Source organism: Poecile atricapillus, chromosome 35 (assembly GCF_030490865.1).
Source record: "Poecile atricapillus isolate bPoeAtr1 chromosome 35, bPoeAtr1.hap1, whole genome shotgun sequence".
Lineage (NCBI taxonomy): Eukaryota > Metazoa > Chordata > Aves > Passeriformes > Paridae > Poecile > Poecile atricapillus.
This window is the reverse complement of record NC_081283.1, coordinates 1,482,881-1,509,042: the sequence shown is the minus strand read 5'-3', so window position 1 is coordinate 1,509,042 and position 26,162 is coordinate 1,482,881. Positions and strand designations below refer to the sequence as shown.

The window sequence follows — 26,162 nt, the reverse complement described above, 5'->3', positions numbered from 1 at the left end:
TGATACATGTGTGTGGCATGTGTGTGATACGTGTGTGATACGTGTGTGATACATGTGTGTGACATGTGTGTGATGTATGTGATATGTGTGTGTGACGTGTGTGATATATGTGTGTGTGATACATGTGTTATATATGTGATATATGTGTGTGATACATGTGAAATATGTGTGTGATACATGTGATACACGTGTGATAAATGTGTGTGTGGTACATGTGATATATGTGTGTGATACATGTGTGATATATGTGTGTGATGTGTGCGTGTGATACGTGTGATATATGTGTGATGTGTGTGTGATGTCTGTGTGTGATGTGTGTGATACATGTGTGATATGTGTGTGATACATGTGATATATGCGTGATATGTGTGTGATACATGTGTGTGATACATGTGTGTGATACATGTGTGTGATACATGTGTGATACATGTGTGTGATGTGTGATATGTGTGTGATACATGTGATATGTGTGATGTATGTGTGACATGTGTGTGATATATGTATGTGATACATGTGATATATGTGTGTGACATGTGTGTGATATGTGTGTGTGATACATGTGATATATGTGTGATATATGTGTGTGATGTGTGTGTGACACATGTGATATGTGTGTTTGACATGTGCGATATATATGTGTGATACATGTGATGTGTGTGATACATGTGTGTGATACATGTGTGTGATACATGTGTGATACATGTGATACATGTGTGTGATGTGTGTGATACCTGTGTGTGATACGTGTGTGATACGTGTGTGATACGTGTGTGTGATACATGTGTGATACGTGTGTGTGATACATGTGTAGTACATGTGATATGTGTGTGATCCATGTGTGATTTGTGTGTGATATGTGTGCTATTTGTGTGTGATACCTGTGATGTGTGATACGTGTGTGACACGTGTGTGTGATTTTTGTATGTGTGATTTTTGTGTGATTTTTGTGTGTGTGATGTGTGCACACATGATGAGCGTGTTCAAGCATCTCTGATCCGTGATTCTGAGTGTGATTTGTGTGTGTGCAATCATGTGTGGCGTTAGCACACGTGGCACGTGTGTGTGTGTGCATTCCTGGGGTGCTTGTGGCACCCGTGCCGTGTTTGTGCAAGGACATGATGTGTGTTCAGGTGTGAGCTGTGTGCAGGTGTGAGCTGTGTGCACGTGTGTGTACAAGGACATGATGTGTGTTCAGGTGTGAGCTGTGCAGGTGTTTGTGCAAGGACATGGTGTGTGTGCAGGTGTGAGCTGTGTTCAGGTGTGAGCTGTGTTCAGGTGTGTGCAAGGACACGATGTGTGTTCAGGTGTGAGCTGTGTGCACATGTGTGTACAAGGACATGATGTGTGTGCAGGTGTGAGCTGTGTGCAGGTGTGAGCTGTGTGCAAGGACATGATGTGTGCTCAGGTGTGAGCTGTGTTCAGGTGTGTGCAAGGACATGATGTGTGCTCAGGTGTGAGCTGTGTTCAGGTGTGAGCTGTGTTCAGGTGTGTGCAAGGACACGATGTGTGTTCAGGTGTGAGCTGTGTTCAGGTGTGAGCTGTGTTCAGGTGTGTGCAAGGACATGATGTGTGCTCAGGTGTGAGCTGTGTGCCATGTTTGTGCAAGGACATGGTGTGTGTTCAGGTGTGAGCTGTGTGCAGGTGTGAGCTGTGTGCACATGTGTGTACAAGGACATGATGTGTGTGCAGGTGTGAGCTGTGTGCACATGTGTGTACAAGGACATGATGTGTGTTCGGGTGTGAGCTGTGTTCAGGTGTGTACAAGGACATGATGTGTGTGCAGGTGTGAGCTGTGTGCAGGTGTGTGCAAGGACATGATGTGTGTTCGGGTGTGAGCTGTGTTCAGGTGTGTGCAAGGACATGATGTATGTTCGGGTGTGAGCTGTGTGCAGGTGTGAGCTGTGCAGGTGTGTGTTAGGACACGATGTGTGTTCGGGTGTGAGCTGTGTGCACATGTTCAAGGATGATTTGTGCATCTTCAAGCCTGCATGGTGTGTGTACACATGTGTGTGCAAGCATGATGTGTGTTTGTGCAGGTGTGCAAGGTGTGTGTGTGCAGGTGTGTAGGGTGTGAGTGCAAGCATGATGTGTGTTTGTGCAGGTGCGCAGGGTGTGTGTGTGCAGGGTGTGTGTGTGTGCAGGTGTTCAGGGTGTGTGTGTGCAGGTGTTCAGGGTGTGTGTGTGCAGGTGTGCAGGGTGTGTGTGTGCAGGTGTGCAGGATGTGTGTGTGCAGGTGTGCAGGGTGTGTGTGTGTGCAGGTGTTCAGGGTGTGTGTGTGCAGGTGTGCAGGATGTGTGTGTGTGTGCAGGTGTACAGGTGTGCATGATGTGTGTGTATGATTTGTGTGTGCAGGGTGTGTGTGCAGGGTGTGTGTGCAAGCATGATGTGTGTGTGCAGGGTGTGTGTGTGCAGGTGTGCAGGATGTGTGTATGATTTGTGTGTGCAGGTGTGCAGGGTGTGTGTGTAAGCATGATTTGTGTGTGCAGGTGTGCAGGGTGTGTGTGTGTGCAGGGTGTGTGTGTGTGCAGGTGTGCAGGATGTGTGTGTGCAGGTGTGCAGGGTGTGTGTGCAAGCATGATGTGTGTGTGTGCAGGTGTGCAGGATGTGTGTGTGCAGGTGTGCAGGGTGTGTGTGTGCAGGTGTGCAGGATGTGTGTGTGCAGGTGTGCAGGGTGTGTGTGTGCAGGTGTGCAGGGTGTGTGTGTGCAGGTGTTCAGGGTGTGTGTGTGCAGGTGTGCAGGATGTGTGTATGATTTGTGTGTGCAGGTGTGCAGGGTGTGTGTGTATGATTTGTGTGTGTGCAGGTGTGCAGGGTGTGTGTGTGCAGGTGTGCAGGGTGTGTGTGTATGATTTGTGTGTGCAGGTGTTCAGGGTGTGTGTGTGTGCAGGTGTGCAGGATGTGTGTGTATGATTTGTGTGTGCAGGTGTTCAGGGTGTGTGTGTGCAGGTGTGCAGGGTGTGTGTGTGCAGGTGTGCAGGGTGTGTGTGTGCAGGTGTGCAGGATGTGTGTGTGCAGGATGTGTGTGTGCAGGTGTTCAGTGTGTGTGTGTTCAGGGTGTGTGTGTGCAGGTGTGCAGGGTGTGTGTGTGTGCAGGTGTGCAGGGTGTGTGTGTGCAGGTGTGCAGGGTGTGTGTGTGCAGGATGTGTGTGTGCAGGTGTTCAGGGTGTGTGTGTGCAGGTGTGCAGGGTGTGTGTGTGCAGGTGTGCAGGGTGTGTGTGTGCAGGGTGTGTGTGTGCAGGTGTTCAGGGTGTGTGTGTGCAGGTGTTCAGGGGGTGTGTGTGCAGGTGTGCAGGGTGTGTGTGTGCAGGTGTGCAGGGTGTGTGTGTGCAGGGTGTGTGTGTGCAGGTGTGCAGGATGTGTGTGTGCAGGGTGTGTGTGTGCAGGTGTGCAGGGTGTGTGTGTGCAGGTGTGCAGGATGTGGGAGTGTGGGTGTGCCATCTTGGGGCTGATATGGACTGAGCCACCCTGAGCTGGGCACTCCAGACCCTGGGTAGGGCACCCCAAACCCCAGGCAGGGCACCCCAAACCCCAGGTAGGGCACCCCAAACCCCAGGCAGGGCACCCCAAACCCCAGGCAGGGCACCCCAAACCCCAGGCAGGGCACCCAAGCCCAGAGCTGAGAATCCCAAACTCCAGCTCAGCACCCCAAACCACCGGCTGAGCACCTCGAGCTCAAGGCAGAGCACTCCAGACCCTGGGTAGGGCACCCCAAGCTCTAGGCCAAGCACCCCAAACCCCGGGTAAGCACCCCAAACCACAGGCCAAGGATCCCAAACCCTGGTAGGGCACCCCAAACAAAAGCTGAGCATCCCAAACCCCAGGCAGGGCATTCCAAACCACAGCTGGGCATGCCAAACCCTGGCCAGGGCACCCCAAACCACGGGCTGAGCATCCCAAACCCAGGGTAGGGCACCCAAGCCTAGGGCTGGGCATCCCAAACCCTGGATAGGACACCCCAAACCATGGGCTGAGCATCCCAAACCCAGGGTAGGGCACCCAAGCCTAGGGCTGAGCATCCCAAACCCTGGATAGGACACCCCGAACCATGGGCTGGGCATCCCAAACCCTGGTAGGGCACCCCAAACCACAGGCCAAGAATCCCAAACCCTCATAGGGCACCCCAAACCATGGGCTGAGCATCCCAAACTCTGGTAGAGCACCCCAAGCCCTAGCCTGAGCACTCCAAGCCCAGATCAAGGCACCCAAGACCCTCCATAACCTCCTGCCCCAAACCAGCAGCTGCCCTTTGCTGCCCAGTTCCTTCCAGTCTCTAACTGGGCACAGATCGAGGTGGCAGCTGTGACGTGCTGAGAACCATTTGGAGCTGAACCCCCTGAATGGCCACGTTATCCCACAGCAGCTCTGCTTCCATCCCAGGCCGTGCAAACCCCTCAGGGCTGGTGGCCGTGGGCCCCTGGAGCAGCCACGAGAGGGTTGGCACGAGGCTGGAGCCGGGTTTATTACGGGATCCAACGGTGCTGCTGGAGACGTGGAGGTGAAGCCATAAATTGAGGCAATTTAAAGCCATAAATTGGGCCCAGGCCCATCCTGCTGTGGTGCCCAGTGCCCAGCATGGGAGGTTCGGCAGCTCTTAGGTGATAAAATAGCTTTACACTTTATTAAATATATTAAATCTTAATAATTAAATAGTTATGTGGCAAAGCTGGTTCTGCTGAACGTCCCATCCTGGTCATGTCCAAACATCTCCAAGCATGGGGTGGATTCTGGGATGGCAGGGAGCAGTGCAGGATGAAGCCGGCCGAGCCAAAACACCTCAGAAAACACCAAAATATTGGCACAGAGCCAGAAGGACAGGTCTTTGGCAAGGGGGATGCTGGCTGCTTGGTGAGGAAGGATCACCACGGGACCCCCATCCAGCACATGGAACGCTCAGACACCGGCAGCTCTTCATTTTTGGGATCCCCACAATCCGGGGTGCGGATCTGGCCTGACCCAGGGGATGCTGCCCTTGGACCATCCTTTCCCAGCGAAACCTCTCCCTCCTTCAGCCAGGGGTGCTCCGGGCACCGCAGCTCTGCCGAGGAGTTCTCAGGGTGACACTGGGCAGCTCGGTGGCCGGGGATGGAGCCGGGGCTGGGTGGGTGCCCCGGGGGGGGCACAGGGGGGGCTCTGCCACCGCTGCCCCTCGCCCTGGCACCAGCCCGGGCACTCGGGGTGGGCGAGCAGCTGCCATCCCCGCCGGCACAGCGAGACGCGCCGGTGTCGGGTGACGGATCCAGGGGATATTTTTATGGCCGGGTGGAAGATTCCTCCTTTGGTGTTTGGGTTTTTTTTTTCCTATTTTTTCCGTGCTTGCAAATTCAACCGGCTCGAAGGTGGGAGAGGGAGGAGCTGCGAGCAAATCCCCTCTGTGGCCGGAGCCATCCCGTCCCCGGTGCAGCCCGTCCGTGGCTCCGGTGTCCGGTTCCCGGCTCTCACTGCTCCGCTTTTGGCTTCTCTGCGGAATTGTTCAGCTTCTTCAAGGTCTTTTTAATGCGCAGGGCGGTGAGACGGGCCGTGGGGCTCTGGTACCAGCACTCCTTCATGATCTTCGCCAGTGCCGACAGCACCTGGGGAGGCACAAGAAGAGGGATAAATGGAAGGGTTTATCCGGTTTGGGGTGGGAGGGGGCCGGTCCCCCGGCACTCACCGAGTCGGAGAAGAGGCGGTTGGGGATCACGGGGGTCTGCTGGTCCACACACACCACCTTCTTCATGTCCTCGAAGCTGGGGTCGCTGGGCACGGCGTCGAAGAAGGGCGGCCGATACTCCTCCACGATACCTGCGGGAGAGGGGTGGCGTGAGGACGGGGGACAGCGAGGGGATCACCCCCATCCTGCCCATCACGGGCGGCCTGGAGCTTCCCGGCACAGCCCAGCTGCTCCTGCCTTGGGAGGCTCGCGGGGAGTGGCCGGTGGGATGTTCCTCACCTGGGCACGGTGGGATGTTCCTCACCTGGGCACGGTGGGATGTTCCTCACCTGGGCACGGTGGGATGTTCCTCACCTGAGCTCGGTGAGATATTCCTCACCTGGGCACGGTGGGATGTTCCTCACCTGAGCACGGTGGGATGTTCCTCACCTGAGCACGGTGGGGTATTCCTCACCTGGGCACGGTGGGATGTTCCTCACCTGGGCACGGTGGGATGTTCCTCACCTGGGCACGGTGGGATGTTCCTCACCTGAGCACGGTGGGATGTTCCTCACCTGAGCACGGTGGGATGTTCCTCACCTGGGCACGGTGGGATGTTCCTCACCTGGGCACGGTGGGATGTTCCTCACCTGGGCACGGTGGCAGCTGGTGCTGGTTCTGGTACCGCTGGTTCTGGTACCGCTGGTTCTGGTACCGCTGGTGGCTCCAGCATCAGCTCCAGCCCCACCACGAGCATCAGCTCCAGCACCAGCTCCAGGCAGCCCTTGGCTCTGTGGCCACCTCCACTCAGCACCTGGTGGTCACCCTGCCAGCTGGCCCAGCTAATCTCTGCTTAATGCTGGCATATGTCCGTGTCTAACTGGGATTTAATGACTCTGGGAAGCCTCGAGCCCCCAGCAGCTCCTTGCACGCCAAGGGGTGACCCCAAAACCTCAGGGTCCCCTGGAGTTTCCCCTCCCCAATCCCCTGAAGCTGTCCTGGAGAGTGAGGGCTCCTGGAAGGGTTAAACCCAGCTGTCTGAAGGTCATTCCTGCGCGAGGCTGGGGTAATTCGGAGTAAATGTGTAATCTGAGGGAGCCCCGGGGCCGTAAATGAGATTATCCCGGCCAGACTGCGCCTGGGGGGACCTCCCGCCCCGCCCGCCAGCACCCACCATTTAATTAACGCCTTTAATGGACTTTGCCGAGATGAACAGCGCTGGCCGGGCAGCCTCAATGAGGTTCATCCCCAAGGGAAGGGGACCCTGCCCCTTGTCCCTGTCCCGAGCTCCCGAGCCGAGCCCGGCGGCCGGAGGTCCCGGCCGTGGCCGCGTTCCAGGCAGCGCTCGGAGCCGCTTGTTTTCTAATCAGCGCTGAACAAACAAAGCACTGATTGAGTCTAATGGGCCCTTTAATCAGAGAGCCGGGTGCTGACACTAGATTACAGTGTTTATAATTTACAGCTAATCTTCTGGGCGAAGGAAAAGAGGAAAAAAAAAAAAAAAGAAAAGCAAGAAGAAAAGGAGAGAAGGAGGGAAGGGAGCTGGCGGGGAGCCGGGAGCCGCTCACCGTTCACCACCGTCCGCCGGGTGATCTCCCACAGCACCAGCCCGTACGCCCAAATGTCCGTCTTCTTGTAGGACTCGAAGCAGTCGGTGCGGATCTGCTCGCTCAGCACCTCCGGGGCCATGTAGCGCTTGGTGCCCACCCGGGGGTTGTTGCCAATGTCCAGGTAATCGCTGCCCTGGGAGTGCATGACCGCCAGCCCTGCGGGGACAGGTCACAGAGAGTTTGGGATGGCTTTGAAAGTCATTAATTCAATTATAAAATGCTGGGATATCGGCCCTGGTCAGTGTATGTTTATATTTATATTTATATTTATATTTATATTTATATTTATATTTATATTTATATTTATATTTATATTTATATTTATATTTATATCTATATGTATATTTAGATGTATATGTATATTTAGATGTATATGTATATTTATATCTATATCTATATTTAAATATTATATATAATATTATTTGTTACATTGCTATATTATATTATATTATATTATATTATATTATATTATATTATATTATATTATATTATATTATATTATATTATATTATATTATATTTAATAATATTAACATTATTACTTACATAATTATAATATAATATATAATAATATACAATATTTATAATATTTAATTTATAATTTATAACAATGTTATAATAATATTATTATAATAACAATTATAATAATATAATAGTTATAATAATTATAATTATTTTAATAATATATTTATATAATTATATATAATATTATATATTATTATATAATAGTTATAATTATATATAATATATATTTATTAATTATAAAGTAATATATAATATTTATTATAATATTATTTATATTATTAGAAATATAAATACAGTATAAATATATAAAGATATAAATATAAAAATATATATCTATATATAAATATATAAATTTACAAAGCTACATCCATGGGACTCAACATCCCAGAGGTATCAAAACCCCAGGACATCACATCCCTGTGGCACCATCACCCTGGGGCATCACATCCCGGGAATATTCCATCCCCAGGATGTCACATTCCTGGAGCGTCACATCTGTGGGGTTCCCCAACCCTGGAGCAGCGCGTCCCTGGGGTGACACATCCCTGGGGTGACACATCCCAGGGGTGACACATCCCTGGGGTACTTCATCCCTGGGGTGACACATCCCTGGGGTACCCCATCCCTGGGGTGACACATCCCCGGGGGTGACACATCCCTGGGGTACCCCATCCCTGGGGTGACACATCCCTGGGGTGACACATCCCTGGGGTGACACATCCCTGGGGTGACACATCCCTGGGGTACCTCATCCCTGGGGTGACACATCCCTGGGGTGACACATCCCTGGGGTGACACATCCCTGGGGTACCCCATCCCTGGGGTGACACATCTCGGGGTACCCCATCCCTCGGGTGACACATCTCGGGGTACCACACCCCTGGGGTGACACATCCCTGGGGTGACACATCTCGGGGTACGACATCCCCAGTTATCACAACCCTGGCGTTTCACACCCCGAGGTGCCACATCTGGGGTGCCACATCCCACCCCTGTCTCACCCAGGTCTGCGATGCAGCACTGCCGGTTGCTTTTCACCAGGATGTTCCTGCTCTTCAGGTCCCGGTGGGCGATGGCAGGTTTGCCTTGCGTGCCAAAAATCTCCACGTGGAGGTGGACGAGGCCACAGATGATGGAGGAGGCCAAGCCCAGGCAGGTCTCCACGTCCAGGGCTGTCCTCTGCAGGAAGTCGTAGAGAGAGCCGTTCTCGTGGTAGTGTGTGATGAGCCACAGCTGCGTGCTGGAGTTCCTGGATGTCATGTCAGAGGCGATAAAACCTGGAATGGAGAAACCCCTGGGATGATGAAGCCACCACGAGGCCGCCCCCACTTCTCCAGCCCTCCTGGCCCCCCGCTCACCCAGGATGTTGTCGTGCCGGAGGAGGACGGTGTTGTAGATTTCTGTCTCGCGGAACCACGACTGCTCATCCCGGGAGGAGAAGATCTTGACGGCCACGCTCTCGCCGTGCCACACTCCTCGCCACACCTCTCCATAGCGCCCTTTACCTGCCGCAGCCGTGGCACCGCGTCACTCGGATCCCGTGTGGGAGAGCGATGGAGCAGCACACGGCTCCTTGACCTTGGCCAACATCTGCTCACCCACCCAGCTGCTCCTCTCCCTCCCCAGCCTGCAGGACAGGCGAGGAACTTGGGCTCGCTGCTGGGTTTTGGCTGACACCGTTGGGTCAGGCACTGCTGTAATTTCTAATGTCCCCTGCCACTACTGTCCGCCCCACAGCAGCCAGGGAGACAGGGGAGATAGATTAAGCTTGCCAAAGATCCTAAAAACGAGCTCTTCCCCTTAGCTGAGATGGCAGTCACAGCTTTATTTCTTGGGATCCTTTGAGGTGAGGTTGCAGGAGGAAGAGGTGTATATATATATATAAGCACCCCTTTCTGAAGACAGGGGGGAAAGGGGTGGAGAGAATTTATACAGTCAATAAGGGGAACTGGGGAGAACAAGATAAGGGAAAGAAACAATTCTACATTTTCAGGGTTACATTTTTTGGGTCATACCATTTTTCCTAACTGCATTACAAGAAGGCACCAGCTGGGGGTGACCAGGGACAGCCTCCCATGCTTCAGCCACTCTCCTTACCCACACACTCCATGAGGGTGATCTGCCGAGCCACCGTGCGCTGGACGAGGAAAGGCAGCCCAGAACCACTGCCCGTGGTGCAGTCATCGTTCAGCAGGTCCTGTGCACACAGGGTGCCCGTGGGGTCAGCACGGCCACCATCCCCACACACACCCTGGGGACATTTAGGGTCCCTCGTGGAGCTCACCCACCTCTAAGGTGCTGTCTCCCATCATGGATGCCTTCAGCATGAGGTCTGTGTCACCAAAGTCACTGTGCTTGTGGCGGTGCTGGGCCACCTTCCAGCAGAAGAGCGCCGTGAGTGCCACGAGGACGAGGAGGGAGAGCAGTGGGACGAAGATCATCAGGAGGAGGTTGGGCAGGGAAGGCGTCTTTAGCAGGGCTTCTTCTCCTGGGGGGGAGAAACAAGGGATGGAAACAGGAGGGAGGGTGAAGGTTTGGGGTTTGGGGTTTGGGCCTGGGGGAGTGTCCCTGCATTGGGATCAACCCCATGGGTGGCAGCACAGCCCAAGAAGGGACACCTGGGGACATCCCAGTGGCTCTTGAGGTGCTGAGTGACGACAGGGACGATCTTGAGACCCAACCACATCTCCATCCACATGGGCAGCCCGTCCCCTGTCCCTCTCACCCCTGTACCTTGCAGGAAGATCTCCAGCTCGGCGTTGCACATGTGGAAGTTGCAGCACCGCATGCCGTACTGCTCCGTCACGGGCGTGTGGCAGTGCTCCAGGATGTTCTGGGAGAAGCAGCCCCGGTGCTGGGTGATGGTTCCCTCCTCCCTCCTCTTGCTGACGAAGCACACCTTGCCCGTGCAGTTGGGCTGGCTGCAGTGGGGCACATCGCAGGCACACAGCAGCTCCTCTGCGGGCACCAGGAGGGGACACCTTGTGCCATGGGGTCACCCTGCTGCCCACCCGGGAGCTCTGGTGGCTTTGGGGACAGGGACATTGTCCCAAAGAGTGGGACATGGGTGGCCTGGGAGCATCAGAGGAGGAGGGGAAGGCTGCTGTCCATCCTGACACCTCCCAGAAATCACAGCCCTGAGCCTGGGGGTCACCTGTCCCCACACCCCCAGGAGGTTCTGTGGAATGGAGGGGGCCTCGAGTCCCAGCAGCTGGGATTAACTGGGACGCACTGGTTTACAACACCCATCCTGCCATGGAATCCCAGGGGACACGGGACCCATGGGAACCTGATCCCCGGAGCTGGGGTGGGATCAAAAGCCCCAAACTCATCCAGTGCCTTTCCAGAGGGTGTTTTGGGAGCTGGGTGCCAAACCCAGGGTCTTTCCTGGAGTTTTTCTTGACTTCCCTGAAGACGCCGCGGTGCCAGAGTGGCTCAGATGACTGCCACACTCCCAAATTCCTAATTTAGCTCTGCCCTTTTGCACAGAAAATATCCCTCCTGGAATCAGTGAGTTCAGCGTGAGGGCAGCCAGACATCCGGTGGTGAGGGGACAGTGAGGGGACAGCAAGGGGGTGGCTTTGGTGGCCCTCCTGCCCCTCCTGTCCCCCTGCCCCAAAGGCTGCCTGGTGCCAGTGCCAGGGGGTGGTGGCAGGGCTGGTTTGGGGTTGGTGGCCCCATGGGCAGGACAGGGACTTGGTGGAGACTCATCCCCCCAGAAAGTTCTGCTGCTCCTCCCTGGCACTGCCACATCCTCCTGGACCTCCCTGCAAAAGCATCCAGCCTGGATCTGTCCCCAGGTCACCTGCTGCTCCCCTGGGATGCTGAGCAGCTCCTCCTGCTTCCCATCATCCTCATCATCATCACCACCACCATCATCATCCTCATCACCACCCCTGGGGAAACCCACATTTTCCAGGAAGTGGTACCAGCCTTTCCCCATCTCCCCTCCGGTGACAGCAAAGCACTTGATGAACCGCAATTAATTAAGCTGAGATCCTCTCTGGGGGATGGCTCACCATACACAGGGGCACAGCACAGTCCCTGAGGACTTCCCTGAGCTTCCTCCCGGGTTTTATTTTGGGCAGAGATGATCCCAAAAAGCCCGAGGGTTTATTTGAACCCGCTGTGCGCTGGCACTCACCGGCTGCGAAGCTGAGGGACAGAGACATCAGCAGCAGCAGCAGCACCCGGCCAGCGGCTCCACCCGGCATCGTCCTGCGGAGAGCAGAGGGGTGAGAGCAGCCCCTGCACCCCCGGGGGCTCATCCCACCCCTGGGGGCTTTGGGAAGGGATGGGGGGACCTTGGGGAGCCACGGGCAGAGTGAGGAGGGATGTGCTGCTTCCAACGCACATCCTGGCTCCAGCCCTTCCTGACAGCACATCCCGGGACCTCCCAGGCTCGGGGACCTCCCCGCCATGGCAGGGGGTCCCACTCGTGTTCCCAGAGCTCTCAGAATGAACTGGAACCGGGCTCTTGGCAGGGGGTCCCACTCGTGTTCCCAGAGCTCTCAGAATGAACTGGAACCGGCCCCTTGGCAGGGGGTCCCACTCGTGTTCCCAGAGCTCTCAGAATGAACTGGAACCGGCCCCTTGGCAGGGGGTCCCACTCGTGTTCCCAGAGCTCTCAGAATGAACTGGAACCGGCCCCTTGGCAGAGGGTCCCACTCGTGTTCCCAGAGCTCTCAGGAATGAGCTGGAACCAGGCCCATGGCAGGGGGTCCCACTCGTGTTCCCAGAGCGCTCAGGAATGAACTGGAACCAGGCTCTTGGCAGAGGGTCCCACTCGTGTTCCCAGAGCTCTCAGGAATGAACTGGAACCAGGCTCTTGGCAGAGGGTCCCACTCGTGTTCCCACAGCGCTCAGAATGAACTGGAACCGGCCCCATGGCAGGGGGTCCCACTCGTGTTCCACGTGTTCATCTCAGGAATGAACTGGAACCGGGCTCTTGGCAGAGGGTCCCATTCGTGTTCCCAGAGCTCTCAGAATGAACTGGAACCGGGCTCTTGCCACATCTGCCAGCCCCAAGCTCCTTCCTTTCTCCCAGTGATCCCAACACCGGCATTTCCCGCTGTTCCCGTGGCTCCTGCTCCATAAAACCACGGCCTCCATGGGCTTGGCAGCCCTGATGATGCCACAGCAGCGCTGGAGATTCCAGGTTTGGAATGGATTCCAGGGCTGTGGGATGGAGCTCAAAGCCCCAACATCCCCCGCTGGCCACGGGCAGGGGCTCAGTCCTGAGGGTGCTTTTGTGTGGAGCTTATCAATGACACAAACAGAGGTGCAGGGACAGCCAAAAATTCCTCGCTGAGCCTTTGGGGGAAGTTTGGCTATTTTTAATCTTCCTTTTTTTTTTTTTTTCTTTTTTTTCTCTTTGTGAAAGAGACATTTCTGCCAAGGCAAACACGGAGATCCCCCCGCTGCCCCCCGCCTCGCTCCATGGCCACAGGCCCCAGCCCCTCCTCGCCTCATTCTTCGTGTTCCCGACATAAACATGCCAAAGGCTCCGTTTCCTGCAATTGAAGAGCCCAGCCCAGGGCTGCTGGGACAGGAATCAAGATTGTTTAGATTCTGGCCTTGATGGGGAAGCGGAGTCACGCAAACCCGGCCCTCGGGAGCGCACACGGACGTGGCTGACCCCGGCAGGCTCCAGCCCTGCTGCAAATCGGGCTTTTCCTCCCCAAAATAACTCACTTGGCTGTTTCTCAGGGGGAGGACCAGGTCCTGGGGCTGGGGGCTGCTGCCCGGTGTGAGGAGTGAGCTCAGGCTGATCCATCCCACCCTCGGCTGGGCCAGGATCGGCTTTGTTTAAAATCCCAACTCGCTCAGAGCTGGGCTGGGATCTGCTTTATTTTAAAACTCAGGGCTGCTGATTCCTGACTGCCGGGATGCTGCTGAACATCACACTTCTTGCCATCCTGAGAGCTCCAGGATGCATGATTTAAAAGGGAAGCTGAGTCTCCCAGGTGGAGAATTCCCTCCTTGAAGCCACTTCCAGAATCCTGAACCATTAGACAGCTGCAGGATATTTGCCATGAAATACAAAGCAGGCAGGGCGTCACCCAAAACTCTGATGTGTATGAAACATCCCATGGATTGTCGTTGTTACTGAGAGCAAACCTTAATCCAGAGCCATTCCTGGCATCCCACAGGAAAAACATCCCAGGTTCTTCAGTAATGGCACAAACCAGCCCTGGCAAAGCCATCCCTGTCCCTTCCTTCCTCCTTTCTCATCGGGAGCTGCAGCTCACGTGCCCTCCCGACATGCAGAGCATCTTACCCTGCCTGCCTGGGTGCTGTATTATATTCTTTGGGATTTGTAGCATCAGGAGAAGGAAAAAAACCCCAGGGAAACCTCTGGGATGGGCCATGGGTGCTGGCAGGAGTGGTTGGGAGGCAGCTGTGCTGCAGCTCGAGGGTCTGGAGCAAGAACAAACCCCGGGGAAGGGGAATTTCCCCATCACCTCCATGGAGAGAAAAGCAAAGGGGAAATGGAGCAGGAACAACATCAGTTCAGGGAAGGGTGGCAGGACACAACCCTCGGGATGGGGGATGGTTCAGGGATCCCTGTTCTTACCAGGGCAGCTTGGCTGAGCTCCTCAATCCCAGCTCTTCCACCTTCCCCTGTGGTTTCTGCAGCTGACAGGGGGTTTAGGCTCAGGCTGTGGCTCATGGCTCTGTTTCTGCAGCTGACAGGGGGTTTAGGCTCAGGCTGTGGCTCATGGCTCTGTTTCTGTAGCACACAGGGGGTTTAGGCTCAGGCTGTGGCTCTCAGCTCTGTTTCTGTAGCACACAGGGGGTTTAGGCTCAGGCTGTGGCTCATGGCTCTGTTTCTGTGGGGTTTAGGCTCAGGCTGTGTCTCTCAGCTCTGTTTCTGCAGCACACAGGGGGTTTAGGCTCAGGCTCTCAGCTCAGTTTCTGCAGCACACAGGGGGTTTAGGCTCGGGCTGTGGCTCATGGCTCTGTTTCTGTAGCACACAGGGGGTTTAGGCTCAGGCTGTGGCTCATGGCTCTGTTTCTGTGGGGTTTAGGCTCAGGCTGTGGCTCTCAGCTCTGTTTCTGTGGGGTTTAGGCTCAGGCTGTGGCTCATGGCTCCGTTTCTGTGGGGTTTAGGCTCAGGCTGTGGCTCTCAGCTCTGTTTCTGTGGGGTTTAGGCTCAGGCTGTGGCTCTCAGCTCTGTTTCTGTGGGGTTTAGGCTCAGGCTCTCAGCTCTGCTCCCTGTGCTCCTTTCCCCAGGGAGTCACACACAGCCCAGCCCCTCGTGCTGGTGCCAGCCAGGTGAGCCAGGTGGGTACCGGCTGCAGGGCTGCATGGACAGCGGGACAGAGCTGGCAGCAGCTTTGCCACACATCCCAAGGCTCCAGCCTGGTCTCAGGCACAGGTGGAGGTTTTCCTTTCCTTGCTCACAGCTGCAGCTGGGTCACAGACACAGCAAAGCTGCACTCACCCTCCAGCGGGCTCCACCAGCCCAGTCCCCTTCACTGAGGGGCATTTCCATTCCATGACCATGCACCACTCAGGAGAGCAGCAAAACCCACTCAGAGAGCAGCAAAACCCACTCAGAGAGCAGCAAAACCCACTCAAGAGAGCAGCAAAACCCACTCAGAAAGCAGCAAAACCCACTCAGAGAGCAGCAAAATTCACTCAGAGAGCAGAAAAACCCATACAGAGAGAAACAAAACCCACTCAGAGAGCAGCAAAACCCGCTCAGAGAGCAGCAAAACTCACTCAGAGAGCAGCAAAACCCACTCAGGAGGGCAACAAAACCCACTCAGAGAGAAACAAAACCCACTCAGAGCAGCAAAATCCACTCAGACAGCAGCAAAACCCACTCAGAGAGCAGGAAAAAACACTCAGAGAGGAGCAAAACCCACTCAGGAGAGCAGCAAAATCCACTCAGAGGCAGCAAAACCCACTCAGAGAGAAACAAAACTCACTCAGAGGCAGCAAAACCCACTCAGAGCAGCAAAACCCACTCAGGAGGGCAACAAAACCCACTCAGAGAGCAGCAAAACCCACTCAGAGGCAGCAAAACCCACTCAGAGCAGCAAAACCCACTCAGAGCAGCAAAACCCACTCAGAGAGCAGCAAAACCCACTCAGAGGCAGCAAAACCCACTCAGAGAGCAGCAAAACCCACTCAGGAGGACAATAAAACCCACTCAGAGGCAGCAAAACCCACTCAGAGAGAAACAAAACTCACTCAGAGGCAGCAAAACCCACTCAGAGAGCAACAAAATCCACTCAGAGCAGCAAAACCCACTCAGAGAGCAACAAAACCCACTCAGGAGAGCAGGAAAACCCACTCAGGAGAGCAGCAAAACCCACTCAGAGCAGCAAAACCCACTCAGAGAGCAGCAAAACCCACTCAGAGAGCAGCAAAACCCACTCAGAGAGCAGCAAAACCCATTCAGAGAGCAACAAAACCCACTCAGAGAGCACCAAAACCCACTCAGGAGGGCAATAAAACCCACTCAGAGGCAGCAAAACCCACTCAGAGCAGCAAAACCCACTCAGAGCAGCAAAACCCACTCAGGGAGCAACAAAACCCACTCAGGAGAGCAGGAAAACCCACTCAGAGAGTAGCAAAACGCGCTCAAGAGAGCAGCAAAATCCACTCAGAGGCAGCAAAACCCTCTCAGAGAGCAACAAAACCCACTCAGAGAGCAGCAAAACCCACTCAGAGAGGAGCAAAACCCACTCAGAAAGCAGCAAAAATCCACTCAGAGAGCAGCAAAACCCACTCAGAGAGCAGCAAAACCCACTCAGAGAGCAGCAAAACCCACCCAGAGAGCAGCAAAACCCACTCAGGAGGGCAGTAAAACCCACTCAGACCAGCAAAACCCACTCAGGGAGCAACAAAACCCACTGAGAGAGCAACAAAACCCACTCACAGAGCAGCAAAACCCACTCAGAGAGCAGCAAAATCCACTCAGAGAGAAACAAAACCCTCTCAGGAGGACAACAAGCCCCTCTCAGGTTCTCCTTGGTTTGGACACCGCCTGTGGCTCGTGGAGCAGAGGGACAGGGGCTCTGTGGCTGTCCTGGCCTCACCCAGGCTCCAGCTCTGTGAAACAGCTCCACAGTGGGGCTCTCCCCAGCTCAGATTTGGAGATGGAGCCTCTTCAGTGACCATTTGTGTCCTCCTTGCTCCTCTGAGGGTCCTGGCTGTGCACAAGGAGGTGACACATTCTGTGCTCTTGGTGCTCGCTGCCTGCCGCAGCCCTCGCTAGCTGAGCTGAGCTGAGCTGTCAACTTCCCCTCGTTTTTCCCTGTGCCCTTTCAAAATACACCCAAATTCCCCATTTCCATGTCGATTCCAGCCTTTCCATTGCAGTTGCTCATTATTCCAGCTCTTTAGCAGTGACCTGGGGACAGATCCTGCTGCCACCACACTGATGTGAGCCCTCATTTGTGCCCTGGCCCGAACTCCAGCCTCTCTAGCCCTGATGTCAACACCAGTGTCCCATGAAACACAAAGGAAATGGGGCCCAATCCTGATTTTGGGGTAAATCAGGAGTGAAGCCCTGAGCTCGGTGCAGCCCCAGACCCCACGAGCGTGTGGCTGTTCCCCACTCACCCACAGCATCCACGTCCTGCAGGAGCCCGCGGCACTCCCGGCCCTGCCGAGGCTCTCGCGGCCGTGATCCCGCTCTGGATCTGCCTCAGCCGGGGCAGCTTTGCTCGGTGCCCTGAGCCCCAGCTCCGAGGATCTTCATGGATCTGCTCCCCTCCCACCACCCATCGTGTCACCGTGGGGCTCCCTCGGCCGTGTCCGTGCCGCCGGGGGATCGTCACCGTCCCCGGCCTGCCTGCGGGGCTCGGCTCGGCCACCCCGTTGTCCAACGCAGCCGTTTGGCAGCTGCTCCGTGGTCTGGATGTGGGAGAAGTCAAAAAAATGTTTCTTATTACTGCCTCTTCCTGCCTGGCTTCTCTCCACCACTCCCAGCTAATAAAGCATTTCCTATTGCTGAGCACACAGCCACGACCAGCCTCCCTTCCTCCCGCTCACCGGGCCCCAGCTCCATCCTGGTTGCTTTCCCTCTCCTGTCACTCCCTCCTTGTCCTTCACCGACTGCTTTCCCACCCACTTTCCCAGTTTTCATGGCAAACCCGACCCCGTGGTATGGACATGGCCATCACCGCTTCACCCTGAGCATCCCTTGCTCCTCAGCAGGAGCACAGCTGCTTGCTTGGACAGGGATGGGAATGTTCTAGAGAGATTCTGTGGGAATGACCTTGACCGGCTTGGCCACCCCTCCTGCTCCAGCCCTCGTGGGGATGGAGCACCGTGCCAGAGCCAAGGGGCTCCCTGGTTATTCCATGCTGGACCCAGCAGTGCCAGTGATGTCTTCTTGGGCTGAGTAAAAGCAGAGGCCAGACAGAATTAAAGGAATAAAAGTGATTTTATTTGTTGAAGGGCATTCAGGTACATTTTGGGCAGACAAAGCCCCACCAGAGGCTGCACCCAAAAATGGACCAAACCTTTAAAAGTATGAAAACCCTTGACCCATCATCCATGTTGTACCAAAATGTACCTGAATGCCCTTCAATAAATATTTATTCCCTTAATTTTATCTGGCCTCTGTTTTTGGGTAGCCCACAAAGGCATCAGGAGGTCAGGAGAGGGTTTCACCCGGGGCTGGAGATGCAGAGCCCTGGCCATGAGCAGGGCACGGTGGCCAAGGGGCTTCACTGGGAGCCTCGTGGTGGCACTTCCCTGCTGTCCCCACGGTGACAGGCACTGGGACACCGAGGGCAGCGCCGTTCCCACGGCCAGGGGCTGGGCACTTCCCGCTCCCCCGGAGCACACGGGACCGTGGGCAGCGGAAGCGCCGCTTCCCGTTTTGCTGCTTTCAGGGCTGTTCTTTGGGCCACCCCAATCTCAGCTGCTTCTCCCTCCTCCCGCTCCCCTCTTCTCCCTCTGGTGCCATCCCCAGCCCCATCTCTGCCTTTCTGCTTCCTTGTTTTTCTGTTTCCCTGGCACGGTGACCCTCTCCCGCATCGCAGCCCTTTCCTAGCGAGGTGCCAGGGTTTGATTTTCCTCCCCGCTGCCATCGCATCCCCAGCCCCGGCAGCACCGCGAACCCACCCGGAGCCTCCCAGCGCCGGCGGCGGAGCTTTGAGTCTCGCCAGCCGCTATCAGCCCTGATCTAGGAAGTTTAAACAAACAAAAGCACAAAACCAGGATAAAACATGAAGGAACCTCGCACGTGACTTTGCCCGTGCGGGAGCCGGGGCTTTGAGAAGCGGCGCGGGGGAAATGGGCAGTTTCCATCAGATTGGAGCTGCCCGGAGGAAGCTGATGCCTGCAGACATCCTATCCCCCTGACCATCTCTGCTCCGGCAGCGATCCGGCCGGATTGGCCCCTCCCGGGGTTATTCCTGGATGGTTCTTGCATCCCTTCCATGGCAGCAGACACAGAGCATCCTGCTTTTACGGCTGCGGGCAGGAGTTATTCTGGGCCAGCTCTCCAGCAAGGGCTGCTGCTGCTGGATGCTTTGATCCCTACAACTCCGTCTTTCAAACGGGTCCTTTGTAACTCATAATCATCACTGAGGGGATGCTTAAAAACTTCTAAAAGTTCCTAAATCCTAATCCTGGGTGAGTGGAAGGGCAGGGGTGGGTGGGAGCCCCGGGCCCAGCTGCAGCTCTGGCGCTGTCAGTGTGAGACTCCAGGGAGGAATTGACTGTAGAGGTTTGAGATGGGCAAATCAAAGGCACCGCAGGCTCCTGCCCCACTCCCAGCCCTTGTCTGGGGCACGCAGGGTGAATCAGCAGGGCTGGGCATCACCCACAGTCCCATGCCAGCCCTGCTACAACCTCCCGCCACCCCCTGAGGCCAAAACGAGACTTTCCTTCATCATCCCGCTGCTCATCGCTGTGATTTCCCCCTGCAGAAGGGAAGGGGCATCCCTGGACCACAGCCGGAGCCTCCCCCTGTGCACCCAGCCGTCCCTTGGGGTCTCACTGAGCCATCCCCCGATGGCAGAGGGGGCAGAGGGGCGGGTGGGAGCCCGTCTCTCCCTTCCCCCCCAGGCTGGCGAGGCTCATGCCACGGCTGCTCCATGTGCCGTCCGCCCCCGGCTCATCTGCGAGCGGCAGGAGCTGGCGAAGCGGGGCAGCCACGTGCCGGGAGCCCGAGCGAGCCAAGGGATGGAGGGGAACAGACGGGGAGGCTGCAGCTCCTTCCCCACGGGAATCCTTCCCCGCCTGCGGCACAGCCCCAACCTCCCAGCGCCCCACAAAGGGCAGAGCTGCAACCTCAAAGTGGGGAGTGTGGACTCCTGTCCCCCTAAAATGGGGGTGGTGCAGGGAGGGGGCTCCAGAGCCAGCCAGGAATTATTTATGATCTGTGTAACTTTTGCTCTGAGCACTGTGACACTGCTCACTGCGCTCCTGGAGTCACACTCTGCCCGTGCTGCGCCCCAGCATCACATCCCTTCACACCCTGGGATGGAGCTGGGTTTTTGGGGATCTTGAAATGTGGGGCCCCAGCACCCTGCAGCTGGAGCTCTGGGGATGGAGCCCACGAGTATCCCAAGCTTGGTTCCCATCCTGTGCCTGCAGCTGATGCTCCCTCTGCAGCAAGGAGCTGCTCCCTGTGCTGAGCCTCGCTGTGTCCATCCCCCAGCCAGGAGCCCACAGCAGTGGGGAATGGCACCGAGGATGTGACAGCGTGGCCAGGGGACACCGGCAGCAAAGGGGGAGCATTCCTGCCAGCCCCACAGCAAGCCTGAGCTTTATTCATGGAATCAATCCTGTTAACATGGCAACCACTTCCATTTTAATTTGCTCAGCCACATTCCAACGCACGCTGTGGAATCGAGAGCTCGGGAAGATCAAAGAGGCAAAAAAAAAAAAAAAAAAAGAAAAAAAAAAAATGAAAGAGGAAAAAACACAGGAAGGACTTGTGCCACAATCCTGCTCCCTGGCATTCCTGGAGCTTGGGCCAGGGTCTCAGGACATCAGTGCCCAGCACAACATGTGCCACCCTTGGGGTGGAGAGGACAAGAGGCCAGGCAGGGGCCTGTGAACCCTCGGGGATATTTCAGCTGGGTGTGTACGCCCACATCATCATCCTCCTCCCTTGGACATTCCCATCCTCCGGGAACAAAACCACCCCTGTGCCAGAAAAGCCAGCGGATCCAAGGGGACAGCAAAAACCTCGTCCCCACCCTGACACCTCCCTCCTTAACGTTTCTTTTTCTTTTTCTTCTTCTTCTCCCCCGTCTTGGCCTCCTCGGCCGCTTTCTTCTCCTCTTTCAGCGTCTTGTACCTCCACTGAGGCGGCTGCAGCAGGTGCTTGTCCTTCACGCGTGGTTTCCGCTCCCCGGCGGACGAGCCCGAGGCTTTGCTCACTTTGATTTTTGGGACGGGCTCCCCGGGGAAGATGCTGTTCCCACGCCGCAGCCACAGGGGCAGGAAGCTCAGGAGGCGGCTGGGCGGCCGTGGCGGCGGCAGCGGCCGCACCTCGGACGTGGCTTGGCCGTTGCAGGACGATCCCGCGGTGCTGGGGCGCGAGGACGTTTGGGATTCGGTGTCTGGATCCGGCACGTGCTGCCCGAGGATCTCCGGCACCGACAGCCTGCGCTTGCCCACCTCGGGCGGGCTGTCGGGGCAGATGGTTTGGCAAGCGGTGGCCACGAAAGGGCTGGCGAGGGACGTGGTCATCCTCACCATGTGGTCCATCACACCGTCCTCCTCGGGATTGCGGGGGATGTTGAAGGTGAAGATGGATCGGATCTTCTCCGACAGCCTCTTGCTCCTGGATTTGGGGCTCAGGGCTTTGGCCACCAGCTCGGCCAGGGCCGGCCACTCGGGCTGGTACTGGGCTCCGAATTGCTCCGCGCGCGGGCGCCGCAGGAGGCTCCGGATGCGCACGGTGGTCTCGAAGCGGCCGGTGAAATTCGCCCATTCCCTGGCTGTCTTCCCCTTCACGGCATCCACGGCCTGCAGGTCAGCTCCTGGAGACAGCACAGAGCACCACCACGCCTCAGCATTTCAGCATTTCTATTTTTCAATCCCTGGACTGCATTGGTGCAGAACTCTAAACTCCATGTGAAGCGTTTGCTGCTGTGTTCACATTTGGGATGGACAGAACAATCCCTCTAGGCCTGAAACTCAAGGACACCCTCCAGCCTCAGGCCCCAAAAAGTGTAAACAAAAGTGAATTGGGGGGGAGTGAACTGAGGGAACGTGACTTCATTACCTAAAGTTTTAATTGGAGGATTAACCCTTGAGATGTAAATAGACCAAACTTAGATCTGTGTGAAAAACTCGTGCCCAGCATCCATCTTGGGTGCAGCCTCGGGGAGAGTTTTGACAGCCCAAGTTGTATCTGCTGAAGTCCTTAAATAAATACCCACTTTATTCTCTTAACCTTGTCTAGCCTCTGTTCCAGGCAGCCCCTCCAAGGCACCCTCAGCACCCAGCCCACCCTGAGCAGCAGTGCCAGCCGTCCCCAGGGACGGGGCCGAGGCTCGGGGGACGCTCACCCGCCAGGAGCAGGGCGGTGACGCAGTCCTGCCGCCCCTGCACCGCCGCCTTCATCAGCGCCGTCAGACCCCGCGGGTCTCGCTGGTCCACCTCGAGACCCGGGTAGTAGTTGAGGAGGTAGTTGACGATGGTGATGTGTCCTTAACAGCCAGAGAGAAGCTGCGTTAGAGTTCCCACAGGTAACAGTGACGATGGCTGGGGCCTGTTGGACAAAGGATTTAGCAGCTGCATTCCGTGAGGATGCAGGTGCAGAAGATTTAAGGGACCGGGATTGAAAGGTTTTGGGTCTATTTTGGTTTGGGCATGGATGGAACAGCGCTGATGAACCAGCTGCTTTAGTGGAGAACACAGGAAAGAGTCCAAAAATACAAAAAAACCCCATAAAATAATGAATTCTAGCAAGGATACAATGGGAATCAAGGGTGATCCACACTTTGGGATCCATCCCCTTCCCCTCCTGCTAAATCAGGGGGAGGGTTTGGGTCCCACACAGAGCTCAGAGCTCAGGTAAATCCCTGCAGCTCCTGGAGCTTTCCTGGAGCACACGGGGCAGCTCCAGCCCAGCTCTGTTTGAGGGAGCAGCGCTGCAGAATCTCCATTTTCACATCAGTTTTAAAGAATCTCCATTTTCACATCAGTTTTAAAGAATCTCCATTTTTACGTCAGATTTAAAGAATCTCCATTTCACATCAGTTTTAAAGAATCTCCATTTTCACATCAGATTTAAAGAATCTCCATTTTCACATCAGTTTTAAAGAATCTCCATTTTCACATCAGATTTAAAGCAGTGCTGAGCTGAACCATGAATGCAGCTGATGTCACACATCCCGTGGCAGCACAGCTCTCACCACAGACCCTTTTAGGGTTTTTGGGGGAGGCACAGGGGGTCACATCCCTTCTTGAGGGCGCTGCCTGTGCCAAGGCCGGGCTCAGTGCTGACCTGCCTGGGCAGCCATCATCAGGGCCGTGTTCCCATCGTTGTCCTGCTGGTTGACGTTGATGTAGGGACACCTCTGCAGCAGGGGCACAATGTCCACAAAGCCCTTGGAGCAGGCGACCATCAGCCCGTTCTGGAGAGGGGACAACGCTCAGCACCAGCTCCATGTTCCCACCACGCTGCTCCCACGGCCCTCCCGAGCTGTCCCCCCACCCAAACCGATGGGAGAGCAGACAAGGTTCTGCTCCAAGGACTGGATCAATCCCAGGAGACCAATTCCATCCAAGCCTCTCCCTCCTGCCCACTTTAGCAACCAGCAGCCTCCAGGATTTGCCTGTTCCTGGAAAATCCTCTTTCTGCTCTGCAGGGCACACCTCACCCAGCCCAGCTCACCCTCCCGTTGATGTCCAGCTCTGTGGCCTCACTCCGGGTCACCCCACGCTCCAGCCTGTCCCACACCAGCTTGGCATCATTCCTGGCACAGCACTGGTAGAGGCTGAGGAACCCGGCACCGGCAGCCTCTGGGGACGCCTCATAGCACGGGTACACAGAGTCATCAGAGAAGATGCTGCTGCTGTCCGAGGGCTCCGAGGATCCTGACGACGTCTCCTCCTCCTCCTCCTCCTCCTCATAGTGCAGCTCCGGGTCGGAGGCATCCAGGCTGGAAGTGGGAGCTGCAGCAGGTTCTCCTCCACTGCAGGCATCTGTCATCCGGGCCGGGCGGGGGGAGCGAGCCCAGCCTGGCCCCGCGCCCCGCCTGGGGCCAGGAGCCTCTCCCGGGCGGCCGAGGGGACACTCGGGGCTGGCACTCCCCCTGCACAGACACACAGGGGCCGTGGGAACCGCAGTTCCTGATCCCACTGGGAATCCTCGGCTGCCTCCCGGCCCCCGGCACAGCCCGGCACTGCGGGCTCCATCCCCCAAAAACCCTCCCGGGGGTGGCCGGGGCTGGGACACCCCCAGAGGGGAGCAGCCCCCACGGCACAGCGGGAAAAACAGGGGGACACCCTGGGAGGGTGAGAGGTGAGAAAGAGTCCCACAGTCCAGACAGTGAATCCAGGGCATGGTGGGATTGGGATTGGGATTGGGAATGGGATTGGGATTGGGATTGGGAATGGGATTGGGATTGGGATTGGGATTGGGATTGGGAATGGGATTGGGATTGGGATTGGGAATAGGATTGGAAATGGGATTGGGATTGGAAATGGGATTGGGATTGGGATTGGGATTGGGATTGGAAATGGGAACGGGATTGGGATTGGGAATGGGATTGGGATTGGGAATGGGATTGGGAATGGGATTGGGAATGGGATTGGGATTGGGATTGGGATTGGAAATGGGATTGGGATTGGGATTGGGATTGGGAATGGGATTGGGATTGGGGTTGGGGCTGGGATTGGGATTGGGAATGGGATTGGGATTGGGATTGGGATTGGGATTGGGATTGGGAATGGGATTGGAAATGGGATTGGGAATGGGAATGGAATTGGAAATGGGATTGGGAATGGGATTGGGAATGGGATTGGGATTGGGAATGGGAATGGGAATGGGAATGGGAATGGGAACGGGATTGGGATTGGGATTGGGATTGGGATTGGGAATGGGAATGGGATTGGAAATGGGAACGGGATTGGGAATGGGATTGGGATTGGAAATGGGGTTGGGATTGAGATTGGGATTGGGATTGGGGTTGGGGCTGGGATTGGGATTGGGATTGGGAATGGGAATGGGATTGGGATTGGGAATGGGATTGGGATTGGGATTGGGATTGGGAATGGGATTGGGATTGGGAATGGGATTGGGATTGGAAATGGGATTGGGATTGGGATTGGGAATGGGATTGGGAATGGGATTGGGAATGGGATTGGGATTGGAAATGGGATTGGGAATGGGATTGGGATTGGGATTGGGATTGGGATTGGGAATGGGATTGGGATTGGGATTGGGAATGGGAATGGGATTGGGATTGGGAATGGGATTGGGATTGGGATTGGGATTGGGATTGGGAATGGGATTGGGGTTGGGATTGAGATTGGGAATGGGATTGGGATTGGGATTGGGATTGGGAATGGGATTGGGATTGGGATTGGGATTGGGATTGGGATTGGGATTGGGATTGGGATTGGGATTGGGATTGGGATTGGGAATGGGAATGGCTCCAGGGCTGTAGAGGTGCGTGGGGAACTGAACAGCTGGGCTGCTGTGCAAAGCACCAGGAGGAAGGACACGTGCACTCCCCCAGTGCCACACACAGGCTCTGAGCCCTTCCCAGACACCCTCCCCATTTATCCAGGGCACATCCCAACAGATCAGAGACTTTTCCCAGTGCAGCAGCAGCCAGGAGCAGCTCCTGGCTCCCCCAGGACACAGGACAGCCCTGGAACAGGAGCTGTGGGCAGGGACACACAGGCTGAGCCTGGCAGCAGGGATTAAACCCTTTCGCTTCTGAACAGAAGCCAACAATTAATTGATGGCTGCCACGAAAGGAGGAAAGCCCTCAAAATCCCACTAAACTTTCCCTCCCACCCCTTAGATGTTCCCAAGCAGGCTCTGGGGATGGAGCACGGTCCTCTCACCTTGATCTTCCCTGGGGCTGCTCAGATCCTCCCCGTGGGTCCCTCTTCAGCTGGGCAGCATCCCGGCCACAACCGGCAGGGAAAAGTCAGCAGGCAACTGTGGAATGTCCCTCTGTACCCTCTGCAGGGAAAAAGAGGTTTGTGCTCTGTGGCTAAGGTGGCCTTTTGGCACCAAAGCTGTGACAACCTGCACGTTGACGTGGGCTCAGCTACCCAAGAGATCTTAAATTAAACTGTGGCTTAAAATGGCTGCATCCACCCTGAGCAGGATCAGGACAGGATTTAGTGTCTTTAGCCGAGGAGCTGCTGGGAGCCCTGGGCTGTATTTTTATACCTGTCTCACTCTGCTGTGACAGCGCTGCCTGAGCAGTCCCACAGGCTCAGCTG

At 55.7% G+C, this 26,162-nt stretch overlaps 2 protein-coding genes across 3 annotated transcripts; both read right to left on the bottom strand.

The window, feature by feature from the left end:
• Positions 1 to 4,596: 4,596 nt before the first annotated feature.
• On the bottom strand, positions 4,597 to 17,636 carry ACVRL1 (activin A receptor like type 1). 2 transcript variants are annotated; one of them, XM_058861102.1, is made up of 10 exons: positions 17,343 to 17,636; positions 11,908 to 11,981; positions 10,497 to 10,721; positions 10,052 to 10,251; positions 9,861 to 9,960; positions 9,122 to 9,268; positions 8,765 to 9,040; positions 7,198 to 7,395; positions 5,651 to 5,781; positions 4,597 to 5,570 (listed from the first exon to the last, which is right to left on the bottom strand). In XM_058861102.1, exons 2-10 carry the CDS (start codon positions 11,975 to 11,977, stop codon positions 5,436 to 5,438), a joined length of 1,482 nt encoding a protein of 493 aa, XP_058717085.1. In that variant the 5' UTR covers positions 11,978 to 11,981; positions 17,343 to 17,636; the 3' UTR covers positions 4,597 to 5,435. The 2 variants fall into 2 exon arrangements, with proteins under 2 accessions (XP_058717085.1, XP_058717084.1); XM_058861101.1 differs by having other exon boundaries at positions 8,765 to 9,268.
• Positions 17,637 to 20,491: 2,855 nt separating this feature from the next.
• On the bottom strand, positions 20,492 to 25,898 carry ANKRD33 (ankyrin repeat domain 33). The gene is made up of 5 exons (XM_058861127.1): positions 25,776 to 25,898; positions 23,593 to 24,013; positions 23,203 to 23,332; positions 22,262 to 22,402; positions 20,492 to 21,730 (listed from the first exon to the last, which is right to left on the bottom strand). The coding sequence occupies exons 2-5, from the start codon at positions 23,908 to 23,910 to the stop codon at positions 20,958 to 20,960; spliced, it is 1,362 nt and encodes a 453-aa protein (XP_058717110.1). The 5' UTR covers positions 23,911 to 24,013; positions 25,776 to 25,898; the 3' UTR covers positions 20,492 to 20,957.
• Positions 25,899 to 26,162: the final 264 nt, after the last annotated feature.

Excerpts from the sequence above, each read along its gene's own strand:
- ACVRL1 (XM_058861101.1), bottom strand. The coding sequence starts at position 11,977 with ATGCCGGGTGGAGCCGCTGGCCGGGTGCTGCTGCTGCTGCTGATGTCT. Across the intron at positions 10,722-11,907 it reads GTCCCTCAGCTTCGCAGCCG|AGGAGCTGCTGTGTGCCTGC; the intron begins GTGAGTGCCAGC and ends TGGTGCCCGCAG. Across the intron at positions 10,252-10,496 it reads GCTGGAGATCTTCCTGCAAG|GAGAAGAAGCCCTGCTAAAG; the intron begins GTACAGGGGTGA and ends TCTCCCCCCCAG.
- ANKRD33 (XM_058861127.1), bottom strand. The coding sequence starts at position 23,910 with ATGACAGATGCCTGCAGTGGAGGAGAACCTGCTGCAGCTCCCACTTCC. Across the intron at positions 23,333-23,592 it reads AGCTGGACATCAACGGGAGG|AACGGGCTGATGGTCGCCTG; the intron begins GTGAGCTGGGCT and ends TCCCCTCTCCAG. Across the intron at positions 22,403-23,202 it reads GATGATGGCTGCCCAGGCAG|GACACATCACCATCGTCAAC; the intron begins GTCAGCACTGAG and ends CTGGCTGTTAAG.